Source organism: Neltuma alba, unplaced genomic scaffold (genome assembly GCF_004799145.2).
Source record: "Neltuma alba isolate B1F8T4 unplaced genomic scaffold, ASM479914v2 tig00000609_pilon, whole genome shotgun sequence".
NCBI lineage: Eukaryota > Viridiplantae > Streptophyta > Magnoliopsida > Fabales > Fabaceae > Neltuma > Neltuma alba.
Genome location: NW_021632112.1, coordinates 228,991 through 249,064, shown reverse-complemented (window position 1 = coordinate 249,064; position 20,074 = coordinate 228,991). Strand labels below are relative to the sequence as shown.

Below are 20,074 nucleotides of genomic sequence, written 5' to 3'. Positions count from 1 at the left end.
ACCACACAACTTTGTTCTTTGCCAGAATCAGCCTCCATTATAAATGAAATACCAGATATTAGAATTTAGATCACTTGATTTCAGTAATTTAGAAGAATGATCTTCACTAATTCCTCGATAATATATATATATGCCCATTTAGAAACAAGAAAAACATGAGATCACTACTTAAGAATGTGCCATTTAGTTACTAGTGTTCTGGTGCATAAATTATCAGAAATAATTAATTTTGTTGATGGTTTACAAATAATATATAGGGTTAACGTATAAATTGGCCCAGAAGTTTTCACTCAAAAGCACTAGGTATCTTTGAAAAAAAAAAATTGGAACAAAATTTACTCTGAAAGTTCAAAATCATAGTAATATTGCCCCCTACTGTTGAAAATGTTAACCATTAACAGTACTATTTTAACAGTCAATGTTAGTTTTTTTATTATAGGAGGTGATGTTGCTACGATTTTAAACTTTTAAGGCAAATTTGCTCTCAAAAAAACTTTTGGATGCTCAAAACTCATAAGTGAGACTTCAGGGACAAATTTGCATCTTAACCCAGTAATACTACCTCTTGTCCTTAATATAAGCTTTAGTTAACTAATTTGGAGAGATTAAGAAAGTTAAAGAACTCTTTTAAAGTATTTATATTTATCATTTTTTTCAAACTACTTTACCTAAGTTATAAACTGATATATAATCTAATGATACATATAAGTATTTCTAAGAGATTAAGTAACGTATGCTATAATTAAGTAATTTTTTAACTTTCTTAATCTCTTCAAATTATTAGTCAACTAGGTCTTATATTAATGACCTAAGATAGCAGATATTAATGGCTTGGTCTCCCAGATAAATTTCTGTTTGCAACATATATGAACATGTGATGTGCGTGTGATTCATCTTCAATCCATTGTCTATTTTTCCCCCCTTTGATGTTCGGCATTGACTAATCTTTGTCATTATTAGTGGCCAACAAATTCTAATAATTACACTAATATTAAGTGAAGGATCACGAACTTTATCGAACTCTGAAGTAACGAAGCTTTTGAAAATTGCTCAACTTTTCAAACTAGTTCCATATGATACAAGTTTTAGAAGCAAAATTTTAAGTGGTTGAAAATAGAACGCTACAATTTTATCCATGGATACCATTAAAAGTTAGGAATGAAATTATTTTCTTGAATTATAATTTATAAAATTGATTTTGAGTATATAACTAAAAAGTTGAAGGGGAAAAAGATAGTAAATTGGATTCTAATTATAATTAATGAAGAGCCAAAATAATGATTTTCTTAAAAAATATTGAAGCACCCATACTTAAAAAACCCATAGTTTTGACACTTATAATTGATTATAAGAGCCATCCAGAAAATAAAATTCCTTTTTGAATCAACTTTAAATTAGGTTCATATATCCTAACTTTTTTTTTTTTGGGTCAAAAACTATCTTAACATGTAATACATGCCAAAATAAATTATGTACCTATAACTTTTCAATTTTATATTTGATTTTGGCATGTAGGTCTTAAAAAGCTAGAAATCTCGGAAGCCTTTTAAATTGCATAGGCAACTAGAAAAATTATAACTTCGAATTAATTAAGAAGATTATTATTTGCATGTGACTTAAAGTTAAAAGGGTGATCTATTAAAAAATAATGTTCAAGAAGATATAAAGTCAATGATATACAATATTCCATTAGTAAATAATATAATAACTTACAATATATAGAAGAGTTATTTAACGGGTCTTTGAATTAGCTTTTCAGAAGTAATTTTATACTATAGATAGGGACTTTGTCTTAACTTGCATGAAAATATTTCTGAGAAGCTGAAATAAACACCCATTTACATAAATTTAGAAGCTTGTTTTTTAACATGTTTTAAACGTGTTGTTTGCTCATAGCTCATATCTGAAAGTTTCAAGAAATAATTTTGCATAAATTAGTTAAAAGATATTTTAAAATATGATTAAAATAAATGATGTTTGAAACCGAGTTCAAATGGGTACCATGTAATTATTTCAAAGCTAACAAGACCATTTTATGACTCAGAAACCCCATATAATTATGTGCCATTGATTTATTTATAAAAAAAAATTGTTATAAATTTCCTAGTCTTCCTTCTCACTATATATATAAGCAATAATTGGACGAGAAAGAGCCATTTTTGAAAGTCAACATCATCATCTTCATGATTAATTCATTCAGAAGAAGAGCACATATATGGTGTAGGAGTAGCTTTCATTAATTTCATTTCATCTCATGACTTGAATCGTAATTAAGAATGATTAAACTAATAAAATATATGCATGAAAGCTTGCACTTATCCTAATTCATCATTCTCTTGTTTATTATTTTAATTTTGTCCCTTTCTGCCCTCAATCAATTGCATTTGTGTGTGTGTGGATGTATCCTTCAAAAGTTCATTGAGATTTCACACATTTTATTTTTTAAAAAAAAAAATTGGTTTTTATCATTTTTTTATTCAAAAGTATTTGTTACTCAACATGTTTTTATTGTCATTTTAAAAATGAAATGATAATTTTGTATTGGAGCTTGACATGCACTATTTTTATCAGAAGATTCTAGTTAACAAGTGAATATATACCATTATCCGAACATATAAAGAAAGAAATAAATGGTTTGGTAAAGAAAGAAATAATTGGATACTTTTTCTTAATTAAAAAAAACAAAGAAGAAGAAATGCTACTAAAAATATTCTTTTTATAATATAGTGAGGTAACTAATGGTAAAGCATGAAGAATAACATTTTACCGTTTAGTTTTCATACGAAATTGTTGTGATTGTCATACAACCTTTACATCATTACATAGTTTTAATTTCAGTCAAACCAAAACAAAAGGTTTTTTGTGTGTGTGGGTAGACACTAAACTTATTTATTTAATTAAACTTCTTATAATTAATTACTAATATGTAAAAGTGTCTATATTTACATGTTTAATTCATTCAATTAAATTCTTAACAAAGCAGGCATTAAATTATTGATTACTACTATTATATATGCACCCAGCACGTGAGAGAGACAGGAAAATCTTTTCTTATAAATGGTCAAACTGCTTTCAAATGTACTCAACTAGATCTTAAAAAATTCCTCAACCAAGACATTAAAAAAAAATAAAGAAAGAAAGGTACACATATTATAACAAGTAGTTTAATGAAGATAATTTATTGATTAAGTTTGAGGAACCACGCATAATGTAAGCTTTGAAATATAATTAAAATAATACTCCTCCGGTCCTTATTATAAGACCCAATTTGACTTTTTATTTGGTCCTAATTATAAGACCCAATCTATTTTCTCTCTTATATTTATGCATTTTTTTCCAAGATAATCCTTCTAATAATGATAGTTTTAGCTAATAGATTTAATTAGCAAGGATATTTTAGGAATAACAACACTTATTTATTATAAATAACCAACTTAACTTACTTCCTTAATCTCCTCAAATAAGTCAATTGGGTCTTATAATTAGGACCGGAGGAGTATATCAGTATGTAACACTTTTCTGCTGTGAACTTGAATTTCGTTAAAAAGTGTTAAAAGGAACAATGATTCTAACTATAGAAGTTGAAACTATACAATAATATAATTTCGTCTATATATATAGGGCATATATTAATTTCCTCTATATGGACAAAGTGACAATAGTGTGCTATTAAAGTCAATTTGTGGTAGTGGAAATTGGAAAACACATAATTAAATAAAAGAAGAGCTTTTTTTCCCCCCTGTCTTCATGTTTTTAAAAGTAGTTAAATTTCTCAACAAAAAAGGCACATTAAATTGGTGACAGCATGTGAAACCATAAGACAAGCAAGTTTAGTTGGATGTTTTGCAAAAAAACACATGTCATGTGCTGTGGAAGATATTTGTGAGATAACTCTAAAAGAGGATTCTACTCAACGATCTTATAGCTTAACAACATAAAACTCTCTTACAAGTTAATAGAGGTTGTGGATTTGATTTTGCTTATAATCCTCAACAAAAAAAAAAGGGGGGGAATTTCACTGTAGGACCGCAGAAGACAATTAATATCAAAGAGCCCCCAAAACTTTCTGAAATCTCACTGCAGGACCAAAGGATCAATCTGATATTAATTTTTAGAGTGAGATTACAATAATATCCCTCCCTTTTTATTTTATTAAAAAATAAATATTTACCAGAGCTACTGTTCCGGCCACCGGAGGTCGGAGGTCCGGCCACCAGCGCTCAGGTGGCCGCCGTCGGGGTCCGGTCACCGATGGCCGGAGCAGTAACTCCGGCGGGACCTCCGGTGGCCGGAGTTTTTTTGTTTAAAACAAAGTGGCCAAGGGAGGGTTTGAACCCAGGATCCCTTGACACACCAAAAGGCTTGAAACCACCAAGCCAAGTAACCCATTCAATCATAAAATGCAAATAAAACTATATATAACAAAATAAACGCAACAGTCCAAATGTAAGTGAATAAGTGAAATTAGACGATTTACAAGTGAAATTCAGAAATTTGCAACAAAAATTAGACAATTTACAAATAACATAATAGAAGTCATAACCCAAAATGCAAGTATTTAAGTGCAAATGAGCAAGTAAAATTTGAAGATTTACAATAAAATTTTATGGATTTACAACCCTAAATTTGGCAAACACAAGAGAATTCACAACCCAAAATGTAAGTGTTTGAGTGTAAGTGAACAAGTGAAATTAGACGATTTACAAGTGGAATTCAGCAATTTACAACAAAAATTAGGCAATTTACAAATAACATAATGGAAGTCATAACTCAAAATGCAAGTATTTAAATGCAAATAAGCAAGTAAAATTTGAAGATTTACAATAAAAGTTTATGGATTTACAACCCAAATTTGGCAAACACAAGAGAGTTCACAACCCAAAATGTAAGTGTTTGAGTGTAAGTGAACAAGTGAAATTAGACGATTTACAAGTGTAATTCAGCAATTTACAACAAAAATTAGACAATTTACAAATAACATAATAGAAGTCATAACCCCAAATGCAAGTGTTTAGGTGCAAATGAGCAAGTGAAATTTGAAGATTTACAATAAAATTTTATGGATTTACAACCCAAATTTGGTAAACACAAGAGAATTCACAACCCAAAATGTAAGTGTTTGAGTGTAAGTAAATAAATGAAATTAGACGATTTACAAGTGGAATTCAGCAATTTACAACAAAAATTAGGTAATTTACAAATAACATAATAGAAGTCATAACCCCAAATGCAAGTGTTTAAGTGCAAATGAGCAAGTGAAATTGTCGAATTTCACTTGCAAATCTATAAACTTTTGTTGTAAATCTTTAAATTTTATTTGCTCATTTACACTTAAACACTTGTATCTGGGATTGTGAGTTCCATTATGTTATTTGTAAATTGCCTAATTTTTGTTGTAAATTGCTGAATTCCACTTGTAAATCGTCTAATTTCACTTGTTCACTTACACTCAAACACTTACATTTTGGGTTGTGAATTCTCTTGTGTTTACCAAATTTGGGTTGTAAATCCATAAACTTTTATTGTAAATCTTCAAATTTTACTTGCTCATTTGCACTTAAATACTTGCATTTTGGGTTATGACTTCTATTATGTTATTTGTAAATTGCCTAATTTTTGTTGCAAATTTCTGAATTCCACTTGTAAATCGTCTAATTTCACTTGTTCACTTACATTTGGACTGTTGCGTTTATTTTGTTATATATAGTTTTATTTGCATTTTATGATTGAATGGGTTGCTTGGCTTGGTGGTTTCAAGCCTTTTGGTGTGCCAAGAGGTCCTGGGTTCAAACCCTCCCTTGGCCACTTTGTTTTAAACAAAAAAACTCCGGCCACCGGAGGTCCCGCCGAGTTACTGTTCCGGCCACCGGTGACCGGACCCCGACGGCGGCCACCTGAGCGCCGGTGGCCGGAACAGTAGCTCCGGTAAATATTTATTTTTTAATAAAATAAAAAGGGAGGGGTATTATTGTAATCTCACTCTAAAAATTAATATCAGATTGGTCCCTTGATCCTGCAGTGAGGTTTAGAAAGTTTTGGGGCTCTTTGATATTAATTGTCTTCTGCGGTCCTACAGTGAAATTCCCCCAAAAAAAAATTCCAATTAGCTTAAGAGTAGACACAAACCAATCAACAAGTCAATCTCATGACAAATGTACTGTACCTAATTACACAATCAATCTTGCATAACTCAACATCCCAAAGTTATCATCAGAAGTAGAATCTTTCTAAATCGTCATATTTTTATATTTATCTTTAGGTCATATCTAGTTTAGTTCACCGGCATTCACAAGCTTTAGGTCATATCCGGCTTTAGGTCATATTTGGCTTTAGGTCATATCTAGTTTAGTTCAACAGGTTTGAACTGAATGCCAATAACCATCCTAATGGCGTAAAAGCTCCCACATAAGTGAAAGGTAATCACAGGATTGACCTTGCTTCTAACATCAGATAGTTAGTATCTGCCTCTCTAAAATTAGGGGGGGAAGAATTCCCATTCAATATATATATTGTTGTATCGTTTTCATTCTGGTTAACATTTAAGGAGGGATGGTGGCAATGAAACTCAAATTCTCACAAACTTCTAAACTATTTTGGTTTAGGTAGCTGAGATCATTGATCTCTGACATGCAGTGGTCTCTTCAATATTTAAATAGTAGCCAACAATTATGTTCATCATTATTTATGCAAATAGTTGACTAATTGACGGTTAGAAAATTATTTTAATTCTATATTATGTGCTCTAGAAAAGAAAACAAATGAAATTAATTAATATAAATACGATTAATACCGTCTAAATATAATCTCACATGAACACTAAAGATATCATATTTTGATCTTTGAAGTGTATGATGTTTTCAAAATTCAAAATTTTGGGTAAATTGTGAAGAAATTAAACTTTCATAAGTTCCTGTCCTACTTGCTCCCAATCAACAACTTTCATGTACTTCATCATCATTACATAGTAAATCACTATTTCCGTAATAGTAAAAAAAAAGTAGTAGTAAAAAACTTGAAACACACTTCAATTTCTAGGGTAAGAAATAAATAGTCAACAATAGTCATTAAAATACTAAGTTGTTGAGGATTTAATTAATGATTAATGAACACACACACACATATATAAAGTAATGGAAAGTCCTTATATTAATGGATTTGATTAATGTTAACAGTTAAATTAAGGAAAGGCACATGGTGGTTGCTTGATAAGGGCAACATTCCAAAGCTTGAAATCAGCAAATGAACAGAGAAGACATAATTTTGAAAAGAGGAGAAAAGGGCAAAAGGAGGAGGCAGAGACACAGTCTGAGGATTGAGAGAATATCATTAAATTTTGTGAAAATAACAGAACATGACATGGAATGAGTGAATCATTACGTACTACTAACATTACTTAGGTTGAAACAAGCCATTATTCTTGTTTTTGTGAAGCATCAATGACTCAATGTGCTAGCCTGCTAGCTCCTGCTTACAGAAAACGACATTCAAATTCAAATTCAAATGGGTTATTATAAAAATTTGTTCTAAAAGTTTTCACTTATAAGTATTATACCGGGCACCTTGAAAATCTTTTGGGATTCAATATTACCCCAAAAGTTTAAAATCATAGTAATTTTTCTTCCTAAAATCAAAAAGCTAATATAATCGTTAAAATATCGACATTGACCATTAATATTTTTACTAGTAGAGGCAAAATTACCACAATTTAAAACTTTTGGGGCAATACTGAACTCAGAAAACTTTTAGATATCCGGTGCTTATGAGTGAAAACTTCCGCGACAAACTTGCACCTTAAATCCATTCAAATCAATAAAAAAAATGTCTTTTTGTAGTAAATTCGCCCATAATTCATGAGAAATCAACTTCAATGCTTATCACAGTGATAAGTATCATGATTTAACATAGACAACTGAGCTTTAATTTTTTATATTTTTATATTTTTAATATTTTTCTTAAATAGGTACATAATCTAAACTAAATGTAACTTCTTAATGGTAATTTTTAAAAATATATTTAAAAATTAGTAATTAAAAGTTTTAAATTTAGGCTATTAAAATTGTATCTTAATAGTGTAGATTTTACTGTACTTATAAGCATCATGATAGTCATTATTGTGATGCATACACCAAAACTAAGTTCCTAGTTCATGATAAGAGTAAATATTCTTATCTTTCTACCATGATTAATTTATACAAAACTCCTCGAACTCTATATCGTATCTAAACAATTTCTCTAATATTTAAAACTTACAATAAATCTCTATGAAGTTTTACATTTATAATAATAAATAAATTATTAATGTAAATGACGTGAAATTTATAGAGTTTATCTGCAAGTACCTCAAAATCTGAAGGGGCTATATGCACACAAAAATAAAGTTTAGAGGGTATAAAATTGATTGGTAGGAAGTTAGCTGCATAGACTTAAAAGTTAATGGGGTTTTTTATTATTAAAAATTTTAAAGTTTAAGGAGATTATCTGTGCATGATCTAAGTTTAGAAAAGAATTCTATGAAATTTAGCCTTCCTATAGTTCAATGCTTATTCCAAACTTAATATTTAAATGATTTCTAATCTTTTTGAGTGTACGGAAAATTAAAGAAAAAACAACATGAATGAATAATCAAATAAGCGTGTGTGTGTGTGTGTTTAGAGAGAGAGAGAGAGAGGAGCCAGAAGATTTTGAAGTTGAAACAGGAGGTAGGAAAGTTTGTTAGAGTAGAGAAGAAGAAGAAGAAGAATTTTGAAACAGAGAGAGCATAGGAAGAGGTGAAGATTCTTGTTCTGGTTGTATAAAGAAGAAAGTGTCGTCCTATACTAATCATTATAATTGCCTTTCCCTTTTTTTGCCTTTAACCCTATCAAGGTGTAGAGGTGGACTCCATACCATACTGGTGAAAAAGAAAGAGCTTATTAACATTAACCTGTAGAGAGAGAGAGAGAGAGAGAGAGACAAACAGAAAGAAATATACAGAGAAAGCTAGTGTGAGAGAGAGAGAGAAGAAGAAGATGATGATGGGGTCCCCAGTTGGTGAGCAGTCAGCTTTGTTGAGCCCTCACCGACAATGATTTCTCTGTCTCTTAATACTATTATTATAAATTACCAGTCTGTTCATCTTAATAATAATAATAAATAATAATACTCTCTCTCTCTTTCTCTCTCTACTTTTCTACCCAAAAAGCCAAACACCCTCCACTTAATTTAATCTTTAACCTTTTCACTGTTTACAAAATGCATTTTGGTGGGTCTCTCTCAATCTGAAACCCATGTTCATCACAAGCAGCATATATTCTTCTTTCCCTCACCTTCCTCGATATGTATCCTTCGATTTAGGGTTACATTTTTTTTTTTGCTTCTATTTATTTTTATATGTACTTTATCCGGTGCCCTAAATATAAAAGTTATTGCACTAGAAATTAGCCCTTATATTCAGAAATGGAGGTAATATTATAAAAGTCTCTTGCATGTTTCATAACATATCATGTTTTGTTTAAAATATTAATTTTTTTATCTGGTAATCTTAACCAACTCTAGAACTTTCTAACTAATCAACCTAACTACTCTAATTAATGACTTACATTGAAGATAATTTTGATATTTTACATGAAATAACTAATTTTCTTAATTTATATAAAATAATTAATTCAAGCTTTATGAAAAAGACTGGAAGGATACTTTATGTAGTTTAAAAATAAGTAGAAAATGTTGGGATGTCAAGGAAATTATTATTAAGGACATATATGAGGGAAATAAAAGAGAGACATGGTTTCCATAATTGGCAAGCTCTGTTTTGCTCTGGAGAAGAAAATGGCGGGTGACTGACTGACTTGGAGGCTGAGGGCTGAAGCATCTTCCAATTAAATTAAAGAGCGAAAAAAAAAGGAAAAAAAAAAAAGAAAAGAAAAAGAAGAGGAGGGTCCATCTCAATACCTAAATATAATTACCTCATGAGGATCATAAGTGCCCTATCAATTCCCCTATATTTGCTACTATCATTCAAAAAATAAAAACCATTTGAATTTAAAATCTGGTCATAATTAAAGAATCACAAGAAGTGTATATATTTTGTTTTACATATTCTTTTTCTGAACTCACATGAAGCAATTTTAAGTTCTTCTTACAATTTCATTACCAGCAATTTTAAATGAGTCTGCATGAAGAATAACGTAGACCAGCTCCAGGACTTTTTTCTTTTTTCTCCCTTTTTTTTCCTTTTTTTTTTTTCCAGAGACAAGGAAAGCTCTCTGCCTAAAAAGCTGATTTGATTGAACAAAACTCTTTCATCTTTATCCGCATCATTTTCACTTGGTTTCGTGGTGGGGTTCAAGTTAAAGTCACTAATTAACATGACTAATAAACTGAAATATATATGTTATGCATTAATCTGTGAGTTGAGAAGGAAACTGAAGAAGAAGAAGAAGACGACATTGACATGAAACAGAAAGCTGATTGCCTTTGGAGAAGGAAAGAGAGAGAGAGAGAGAGAGAAGACTTGGTCAACCTTAACGGAGTAGAATCATGTGAGGACAGTTTCACGGAGACACACACAGACACAGATGTGTGTGTGTGTGTGTGTGTGTTTCAAACATTCTAAAACAAGGTAGGTAGGTATCTGCATCACAAAATGGACCAAGATTTTAAATTTCTCATAAGCCAAAGCAAAGCTTTCCCCTATCTGAGGTTTTCTTGCATAAAAGATTAACTGATGCAGCTTTAGCCATTCAACAAGTCAATTCACAAGTACCTTTCTTTTTCCCACAATCTCTCTGTTCTAACTTTACAGAGACACAGAGATATATATATATATATATATGTATGTATATATGTATATAATATATATGGATATAGATATGCCCTTTAAAAACCTTAAAACCATTCCATGGTCAAATCATGAGGCTGAGGAATTCTATCTCCACCAGTGTCCCAAAATCCTCCCAGTGAACAAATACAGAAGGAGGACAAACACAAAAAAAGAAGAAAATATTAGGACCAAAGCCAAGAAGAAGAAGAGGGGAAAGGGGTAGTGGAAAGAATTCGATCAATCCTAAGATTAAAATCCCTAACTGATTGAACCAGAAAAAGAAAGGAAGGAAAGAAGAAAAAAGAGACAAAAGATGTTACGCTGAGGATGTATCTACAAGAACCTCGTTCAACACATCATCCTCACCATTTTGCGAACTGAATACCTCAGCCTCTTTGTCTTCGTCACTGGAAAAATCCCTCCTTTCTAGTTTGGAATGAGCAGCAATGAATATAATCTTCTGTGCTCTGTCCAATCCAATCCGAGAACGTCCATGGCCACCACAAACCCATCTCAACAAAGAAACATTATTGCATTTGATCCCACATGAAGTTGCATGAAGGAATATTAACCTCACTGCAATTTTCCCCAGAGACTTAAACTCTGTCAGATAAGTCTCCCACACAAGCCTACTGCTTTGTGGATTGGCAATCCTCATCTTCCCAGTGATAGGATCCCTCTCCTTCATCTGTACAGCTCGGGCATAAACCGGATCGAGCCCTTCCGTTCTCCATTTCATGAGCTCCATTAATGCAATGTGAGCTTCATCCCCAGAAACAAGTCTGGTTATGAGCTTGTCCACATCTTTCTCTTGCTCTGGCGTCAAGCATTTGAACGGTGGAAGGTACTTTCCACTTGTGTCTCTTACCAGATAAAGAGGGTCCAGAATATAGGCCGCAGCCCAAGCAGGGTGATAGTTCTTGTTGAAACGTTTCTCAATCACGTTGTTCACTGATTCTTCTTCTGCAATATGGAATTTGGAGGACCAGGTTTTAACTTTGGCTCTTAGTTCGTCCCAAAGTGGAAGGCATTGCCCAACCAGTGGCCTTTCTGTTTCAATCTCATGAGCCATGTCCTTCACCAACTTCGCCAACGCGTGCATTGCCTCCAATTCATTCCAGAAATTCACATCACGAATCATATTTCCAATCTCTCTCACAGTGGGGTCTTCAATGGATAACAACTTGAACGATTCATCTAACAGAATTAACTGTAACGCACGGTTGGAACTCAATATATCCTCCATCATTGTATATACATGCCTGAAGTTGAAATCTTCGAACTCTCTTGATGGTGCTCGTAGCAACCAGGCGTGGCCGTACTCTTGCATTTGATACTTCTGAAAACTATTCCGAATCTGAGACTTGTGATTAACAAAACTCGCGAGCTTTACGCAATTCCCTGTGACAGTCCTAGACAAGTGAAGCTCCCTGTTGAAATCCTTAATCAAAGAATTGAAACCTTGGTACTGACAAGGAAGATTAACCATCCAATGATTCTGATCCTCTAAATTCTTCAAAGCCTTGGACTTGAACTTGTCTGCAACTATCCCTACACACTGCTGTGGGGCGCTGCCACAAATACCAGTGATTGTCTCCCACAAAACTTCCTCTGCATACTTAGAAGGAGCAGAAGAACCAGTGAAGAACACAGCCTTTCTGTACAAACTTGCCCCATTGGGGAGATTCACGCTCAAATTCACCACATTTTCTTCAGAATAGTTCTTGGGATTACCTTTCCATCCATCAGACGCTATTTGAAAGAACATAGCATCTCTGATTCTTGCTTCAGACTCTGCCTTTAGTTCTCTATATTTCGCTTCCAATCTAGAACCAGTGAATTCTCTGCGAGAAATCGCAGGCAACCCCACCTGGTTAAGGAAAGCTTTAAACTTTGGATGCTCCAAACTGGACAACGACACCGACCCGCAAGACTCGTAAACCCAATCAGCGAGATAATCAATCGCACTGTCGATTTGGGTTCTGGAAAGAGATGGTGCTTGAGAAGTTTTAGGACTTTTCAGCTTCTTAACACTATCTTCCAACATGGCCAAAGCTCCCAAATCATCCTTCCCACCCGACAACATCAAATGCTGTTGCTGCTGTCTAGCCGTGACCAACGATGTTGGCGTGGCAGCAGACGGTGTTGCTGACGGGTACGTCGTCGGGAGGTCACCACCGAGGAACCTCGGCGGATTCACGATGGCGAGCGGCTGAACTTGATACGACGTCGCAGCAGAAGAAGCGGAAGTTCTCTTACGGTGGTTGTGGTGATGAACGGAAGAAGAAGGCGAAGAAGACAAAACGGGAGACGTGGGTGAAATGGAGGAGATGGGTTTTGCTACAGAATTGAAATTGGGGCAAGTTCCACGCTTGAGATGCTCTGAAGCAGTCCGAGAAGGATTGGAGGCTGAGAAAACGGCGTCGCAGAGAGCACATCTCAGCTTGACCGCCTTGGGAAGCCCAGTTTCAGTGTTGTGAACCAGCATGGGTTCAAGGTGCGTCCAATACCAAGCCCCTTTACCTTTCATTGCTTTGGCTCGAACCATGACCAGACCTTCATAACGCTTGTTTGCTGCTTTTGCGGCAAGCTCGTCGGCCGAGGGGGAGTCCATGGCCGGAGTAGTAGTCGTCGTGTTTGTGGTGGCAGCCATTGCTATTTATATTTGCTAAATACCCAAATGGAAACTTCTGATTTTCTTTTTTTCTTTTTTAAGTTTAGGAACGATTTGATAACATATTCGCCATCGTCATGGTCCCTCCAGGATTCAATGCTTATATCGAAACGGGGACGAACATGGTGCATTAACCGGGAAACACAGGTGGCGACGGCCGGAATTTGAATTTCCGGTGGGTTTCCATGGCGGAGATGGTTGATCTGATAAGGATTCTCCGCAAATTTGAAACAGATTTTGGGAATGTGGAGGAGAAAGAAGAATGGGAGTAGTGCGGTGTGATTGTAGTATGAACATGAACCGAGGAAAGTATGAGTCTATGACTATGACTCCATGAGAGAGTGACTTTGAGAGCCAGGAAGGTGCACTAGGCTGAGAAAGTTGACGCGCTTTTACGGGATGGAGATCTGCGCGTGGGGGACATTTGTCAGGGATGTAGAAGTGAAGAGGTACAACGAGGTAACACGGGAAGTCAGTCCCACGTAAGAACGCAGAAGACGAGGATGGTCGTCACCTCCTGTTGATTGGAAAGTGGTTTGCACGCACGCCCATGGGCATTCGTTTTGGCATACGCAGATCAAGTTTCGTGATTTTTGCACTATTTTTGTATTTTATTGTTTATTTATGTTTTAAAAAATATATAATAATATAAGGAGAAAAATCTCCTATTATAAAATTTATTGCTCAAATACATGCAACGACTTAAGTCCTTAAATTGGTGTAGCTTAGTTATTTTGATTGAATGCAAATCTTTTTTATTTCTATGCAATATTTTTTTCAGCTATAGGCAAAATATTTTCGGTTTGGTACACAGCTGAAAATAAATTATACATAAATGAGTTGCACCGCAATTCTTAAACAAATTTTAGATGCTTTGAGTAATAAATTTTACAATGAGAAAATCTTTTCAGCAATTTTTCTTAATATAAAATTATGATAGAAACACTGTTTGTTAAGTATAATCTAGACATTTTTGGCCAAAAAAAAAAAGTATAATCTAGACATGTAGCAACATAAAAAAATTTTAATAAATCCCGCTTTTGTGAATCATGTATAATATGCCTATTTTAAAAATATACTACCCCCGTCCTAATTGTAAGAGTTAGTTAACTAATTTAAAGAGATTAAGAAAATAAGTTAAGTAAGTTATTTATAATAAATAGGCGTTGTCTTTTCTAAAATATCCTTACTAATCAAGTATATTGATTAGAACTATTATTATTAAAAGGGTTATCTTGAAAAAAAATGCATAAATATGATAGATAAAGTAGATTGAAATCTTATATTTAGAACCAAAATAAAAATAAATAAAGTCTTATATTAAGAACCGGAGGTAGTATAATATAAATTTTAAATTTATAATATTTCTAATAAATTTTTTAAATCATTATATTAAAACTTTTAAATTGCACAAAATAACATTTTATCTTCAACTTTTTATTCTAAAATTATATTAAAAATTTTACCTTTTATCATTGAAGTTTCTCTCTATTTTCTTTTGGGATCTCGTCCATGGTCTTACATCTTCACACTTGCGTGGGTAAAGGCTTTCTTTTGGAGAAAATGATAAGCAAGACCATGGAAGGCTGAAAATTACAATTTAAACTCTCAAAATAGTTAAATTCAATTTTAAAAATAAGGTATTTTATTGTAATTTAAAATTTTTTATTGGTCAAAAATACCCTCACCACATACCCACGGATCAATCGATAGTCACTATTCCTATAATTCTATTTATAAGACACTTTCAATATGTTTCACAAATACCAAAAAAATTTTAAATTTTATTAATTCTCATTTAAATTTTAATAACTTTCTGACTTTATCCCTATTTAATATACATTATATCTCATATAAACAAAGTTAACATAATAATAAATAAGGGGTAAAATTGTATATTCACACAAAAAATTTCTCTCAATGTCCTATAAATAGAACCAAAAAATATTTTGTCTTTCTATTTTATAAATAGGACCAGATGAGTATGTTTGACGGCTATCTAACTACTAAAATTTAATGGTCGGTTGTCAAAAAAACCGGCTAGGGACAAGCCATGTTTTATGAAAAGAAAATCTAAAAGAAACTCCACAGCTTCACTAATAAAAAGCTTAACTTTTAAAATTGATCTATTTTAGACCTAAACTAGATGGTTGATAATTGAGAAAAAACGACTATTAAAAATGTTTAAAATAGGTATGAAATTTTCTTAAATTAACTAGTTTAAAGCTTTCACATCCTGTGACAATTAACCTACCTTAGATTTTGGCAAGATGTTGGTACCTAAAATTATGACTACTGAAAATGTCTAGGATAAGAATAAAATTTGGTTAACCACGCTGGTGAAAAGTTCTAACCTCACTTAGAAATAGATTAATAGTCTTAACTTTTTAGTTTGTAAAATTTTTTTCACATTTTCAAACAAGTCAATTTCCAAGTAATGTTACAGATTTTCAATAGCGAAGTTAAGAAAAATACATAATCTTTTTTTTTTTTTGGTTGATCGAAAAATTCATATTCATCTTAAACATTTTCAGTAGGTGTACTTTCAGTTCGCAACAATCTAGTCCCTCTTCAGAATCAATCAATTTTTCATTGAGGTTAAAACTTTTCAACGGTGAAGAAAATTTTGAACTCATCTTAAGTTTTTTCAGTAGTCCTATTTTTATTTACCAACAATTTAGTCTAAATCTGAAGTAATTCAATTTCCAAGTGAAGCTAAAGAATTTCACCCGTATATTAGACTTTTTTAGCATTCATAACTAAATTATTTAAAAAACATAAAAACAAAAAGTATTTTTTATCTAAAAGAAGTAGTTTGTTGTCAATAGGTTTTCAGCAGCCAGCTACTAAAATTCGGCCGGCGATGGTGGGCTAAGTCTCCGGTGACGATTCGATCATCGCTGGGAAGTCTCCGTCGATCACATTAATATATTATTGATAGCGGGAACATTTTCAAATTACAATTAAAGATCCTGATCATTAAATTGAATTTTCCTATTTGAAGGCCAAAATCGTCATTGTGAGCCTGACATGGTCACTATTTATCATTTTCCATTTCTTTTGTCTACCTCATTGCCTTTTCAAACTTTTATTTTATTGATTCATAATATATTTGTGGTAAAATGACAAAATAGACCGTAAAAATCACAAAATCTCAAATCAGGTATTTTCACATTATTATTTGTAAGTCAATTGTTGTCAAAAACCTGTAAAAATATTGTAACAAATGCTGATGTGAAATTTTGTAATTTCTGCTCTCTTTATTTGTCCTTCTCTCTGCATTTGTTTTAATTTTTGTGATTAGCATTTTGGCCTTCTAATAGATTGACACTGGAAATTTCTACAAAATATGTAATATCTGCAAGGACTTCAGATATAAAATCATTAGATAAAATGATTAGTAGTTCTGCATTCAAAATTACATGCATATGTGTTTTTCCTTTTTATGGTTTCTTTCCTGAAGTATATTGACTTAAAGTATTCGGACATCAAAACTAAAAATGAACCTAAAAACTAATTTAATTGGAAAAAAAAAAGACTTAGGCCAAGTTAGTTAGACATGAATAAAAAATTGATGACGAATATTATTTTTAAATTAAAAAATATTTTTATGTTTGAAGAAAATATATTACCTCCAATTCTTAATATAAGAACTCATTTGATTTTTATTTTGGTCCTAAATATAAAACCTCAATCTACTTTTATCTCTCATATTTATCTATTTTTTCTAAACTAGTCTTCTAATAATGATAGTTCTAGCCAATAAACCTGATTAGTAAGGATATTTTAGAAAAAATAACACTTATTTATTAAAAATAACTAATTTAACTTATTTTATTAATCTATTCAAATTAATCAACTTATTCTTATATTTAAGATCGGAGGTAGTATAATTTTTTTAGCTTTCTTTTATTTTGAGTGAAGTGAAGTATATTTATTTCATGTTATTTCATTGGCAATTGGGTTGCCTTTGTTCAATTTTTCATCGTTACTTTTCCAGTACATTTGTCTTCTTTTAAATTTCTATGACAAAGGGGCTATGAAAAAGAAGAATTTTGCTTCCATTTTAAATTTCATTACTTTCTTCATATTCTAAATTAAAATAAAACAGAATTCATACTTAAACACATCGTAATTCAACCATATAATTTAAACAAAACACCTTACTTAATTTATACAGCAAAATTGTAATGTTTCGCAAAAGAAAATAAAAAATTTTAATTTGACAATTTCAAATCATCATGAAAATGTGACTTTTTTCTGGTGAGAAAAATGTGACAATTTGTTAGGTGAAATAGTGTGCTTATCTTATGCAGTAATTTTTAATTTGATGAAAGACTTGCTAGAGGAACATCATTATAGCTTCAAATTTTGGTAAACTGCTAATCATATGATATTTTATCACCAAAACAGCAAGCTAATCAGTTTTAGACACTTATGTATAAATATCATTACTCTTTTTGTTTGTTAATATATGAGCAGGATAATGAACCATAAATTCTAAAGTCTAAAATCAATATTTGTTTGGTACGTCACTACATCCATCCCCAAAATGCAAAGCTCACCTGATAACATGTTTTGGTGAAAGTTTGTTAGCAAAATTACTAATTACTGAATCCATTAACTTTTAATAGTACAAATACATGCATATATGTGCGTGCTTGTCATCATCACAGTTTGAATAATTATACATGCATATAGTAGTAGGGCTCCACTTTATCATTATAGTACTTCTTATTCTTAATATAAAAGTGGCTTAATTAATTTGGAGAAATTAAAAAAACAAAAAATCTAGTTAATTATAATAGTTGTGACATAATCTACCAAAAATTTATATATCTACCAATAGATTATATCTATTATTTCCAGTCATTAATATAAGAATTAGTTAAGTAATTCAAATAGATTAAATAAATATATTAAGTTGATTATTTGTAAATAAATAAGTATTGTCTTTTCTCACCTATGCCACTACATAATTCCTCTTTAAAATGACTTCTTCAAAGCTCGAATCAGGAATCTCATGTACTCCTGTGTGCATATTTATTAATTGAGATGCAATGAACTAACTAAACCTTTATCCAAAATTTTATATATATATATATATAATATTCTTTTATCCAAACAATTACACATACACATATATATTATTAAAAACTAAAAAAAATTATATGATAATTTTAATTTTAACTATTTAATTTATAATGTTTTATTATTTTAAAAAATATTTTTATTATAATATTAATTTTCAATGAAAACTAATTTTGAACTATAAATCTTAAATAATTTTTTTCACAAATATAAATTTTTAATTTAATATTTTTAACAAAAACTGATAAGATATATAATTTAATTATATATATTATGTTATGTTATATATATATTTTATATATTTGATGAAAATAATTCATACTTATTTAAAAAATTGTAGTTGTTCAAAAAAAACTATTATAATAAAATCTAATGAATTATTCTATATTAAAAAAATTAAAAGATTTAAATAGATTATAATAAACAATATACTCATCTACTTATATGTGTATCTATATAATTTTTTTTCTTAAAAAGTTTTGTATATACTATTTGTTTTTGTGTTCAAGATTGAAATCAATCTATATTATGAGTTATTAATTACATCATGATTAAATTTCATTTTAATGATTAAAATTCAAAATTCACTTCAACATTAGTTTGATCTATAATCATAAATTGAGGTGTTTATATAAATTTATTTTTTGGTTTGAATTTTTGTCATAAATTATATCTTTCAATATACTGTATATATAATAGAATTATTTTTTCTTATATCAATTTGCATAGGAAAGTTATTAATATTCTTATCATATTTTAATTATTATCAATAATCAAGAGGAATAGATTTCAATGAAATATAAGCGGAAATTGTTTTCCTGTCTTAGTATGTATCTGATAATGAGATAAATGATGATGATACCTTGATTAACACCAACTCCACAAATATATTAATTCATTTTATAATTCAAAATATATTTAAATTGTTATATTTTTAAATATATTATTATATAAATTTTTGTAAGATTATAATATAAAATAATAAAATTTAAAATTAGCCACGTAATTACAATGAAATAGACTTAGTGACGGAAATTTCAGTAGCAAACAATTTAGCAACTAATTCCATCACTAAAAATTTTAGGGTAAAATAGGTCAACCTCCCCTTTATTTGACTTAAATTATAGAGACATTGCTTTTATTTTGAAAACATATATAGACCTCTCTTAAAATCAAAATATATGTTGTACAAATTTTCTTTCTAGTTTTAAAATTCAACTTCCATCTATGTAACCATTCATTGACTGATAAGTCATAGGGTTGACTCATGATTTTGATCAAAATGGCCCTCCTTAATGCAAATATTACTTAATTATTATTATTTAATTACATATGATATATCTTTATTTGAAATTAAAAATAATTTTAATACATATTTTAATATTTTTTGTTATACTATTAAATCGATTCCCATATCATAAATTTAATTAATTGTATAAATTCAAATTTTTATTTTACAGTAAATTTAAATATTTAACCTTGACTATTTATTAAAACTTACTTGTCAT

At 30.8% G+C, this 20,074-nt stretch overlaps 1 protein-coding gene across 1 annotated transcript; it reads right to left on the bottom strand.

Annotated features, from left to right (window-relative positions):
- Positions 1 to 10,856: 10,856 nt before the first annotated feature.
- On the bottom strand, positions 10,857 to 13,546 carry LOC114741224 (uncharacterized). The gene has a single exon (XM_028929478.1). It carries the CDS (start codon positions 13,452 to 13,454, stop codon positions 11,118 to 11,120), a length of 2,337 nt encoding a protein of 778 aa, XP_028785311.1. The 5' UTR covers positions 13,455 to 13,546; the 3' UTR covers positions 10,857 to 11,117.
- Positions 13,547 to 20,074: the final 6,528 nt, after the last annotated feature.

What these genes read in the sequence shown, in the direction of transcription:
- LOC114741224 (XM_028929478.1), bottom strand. Translation starts at nt 13,454, where the DNA reads ATGGCTGCCACCACAAACACGACGACTACTACTCCGGCCATGGACTCC.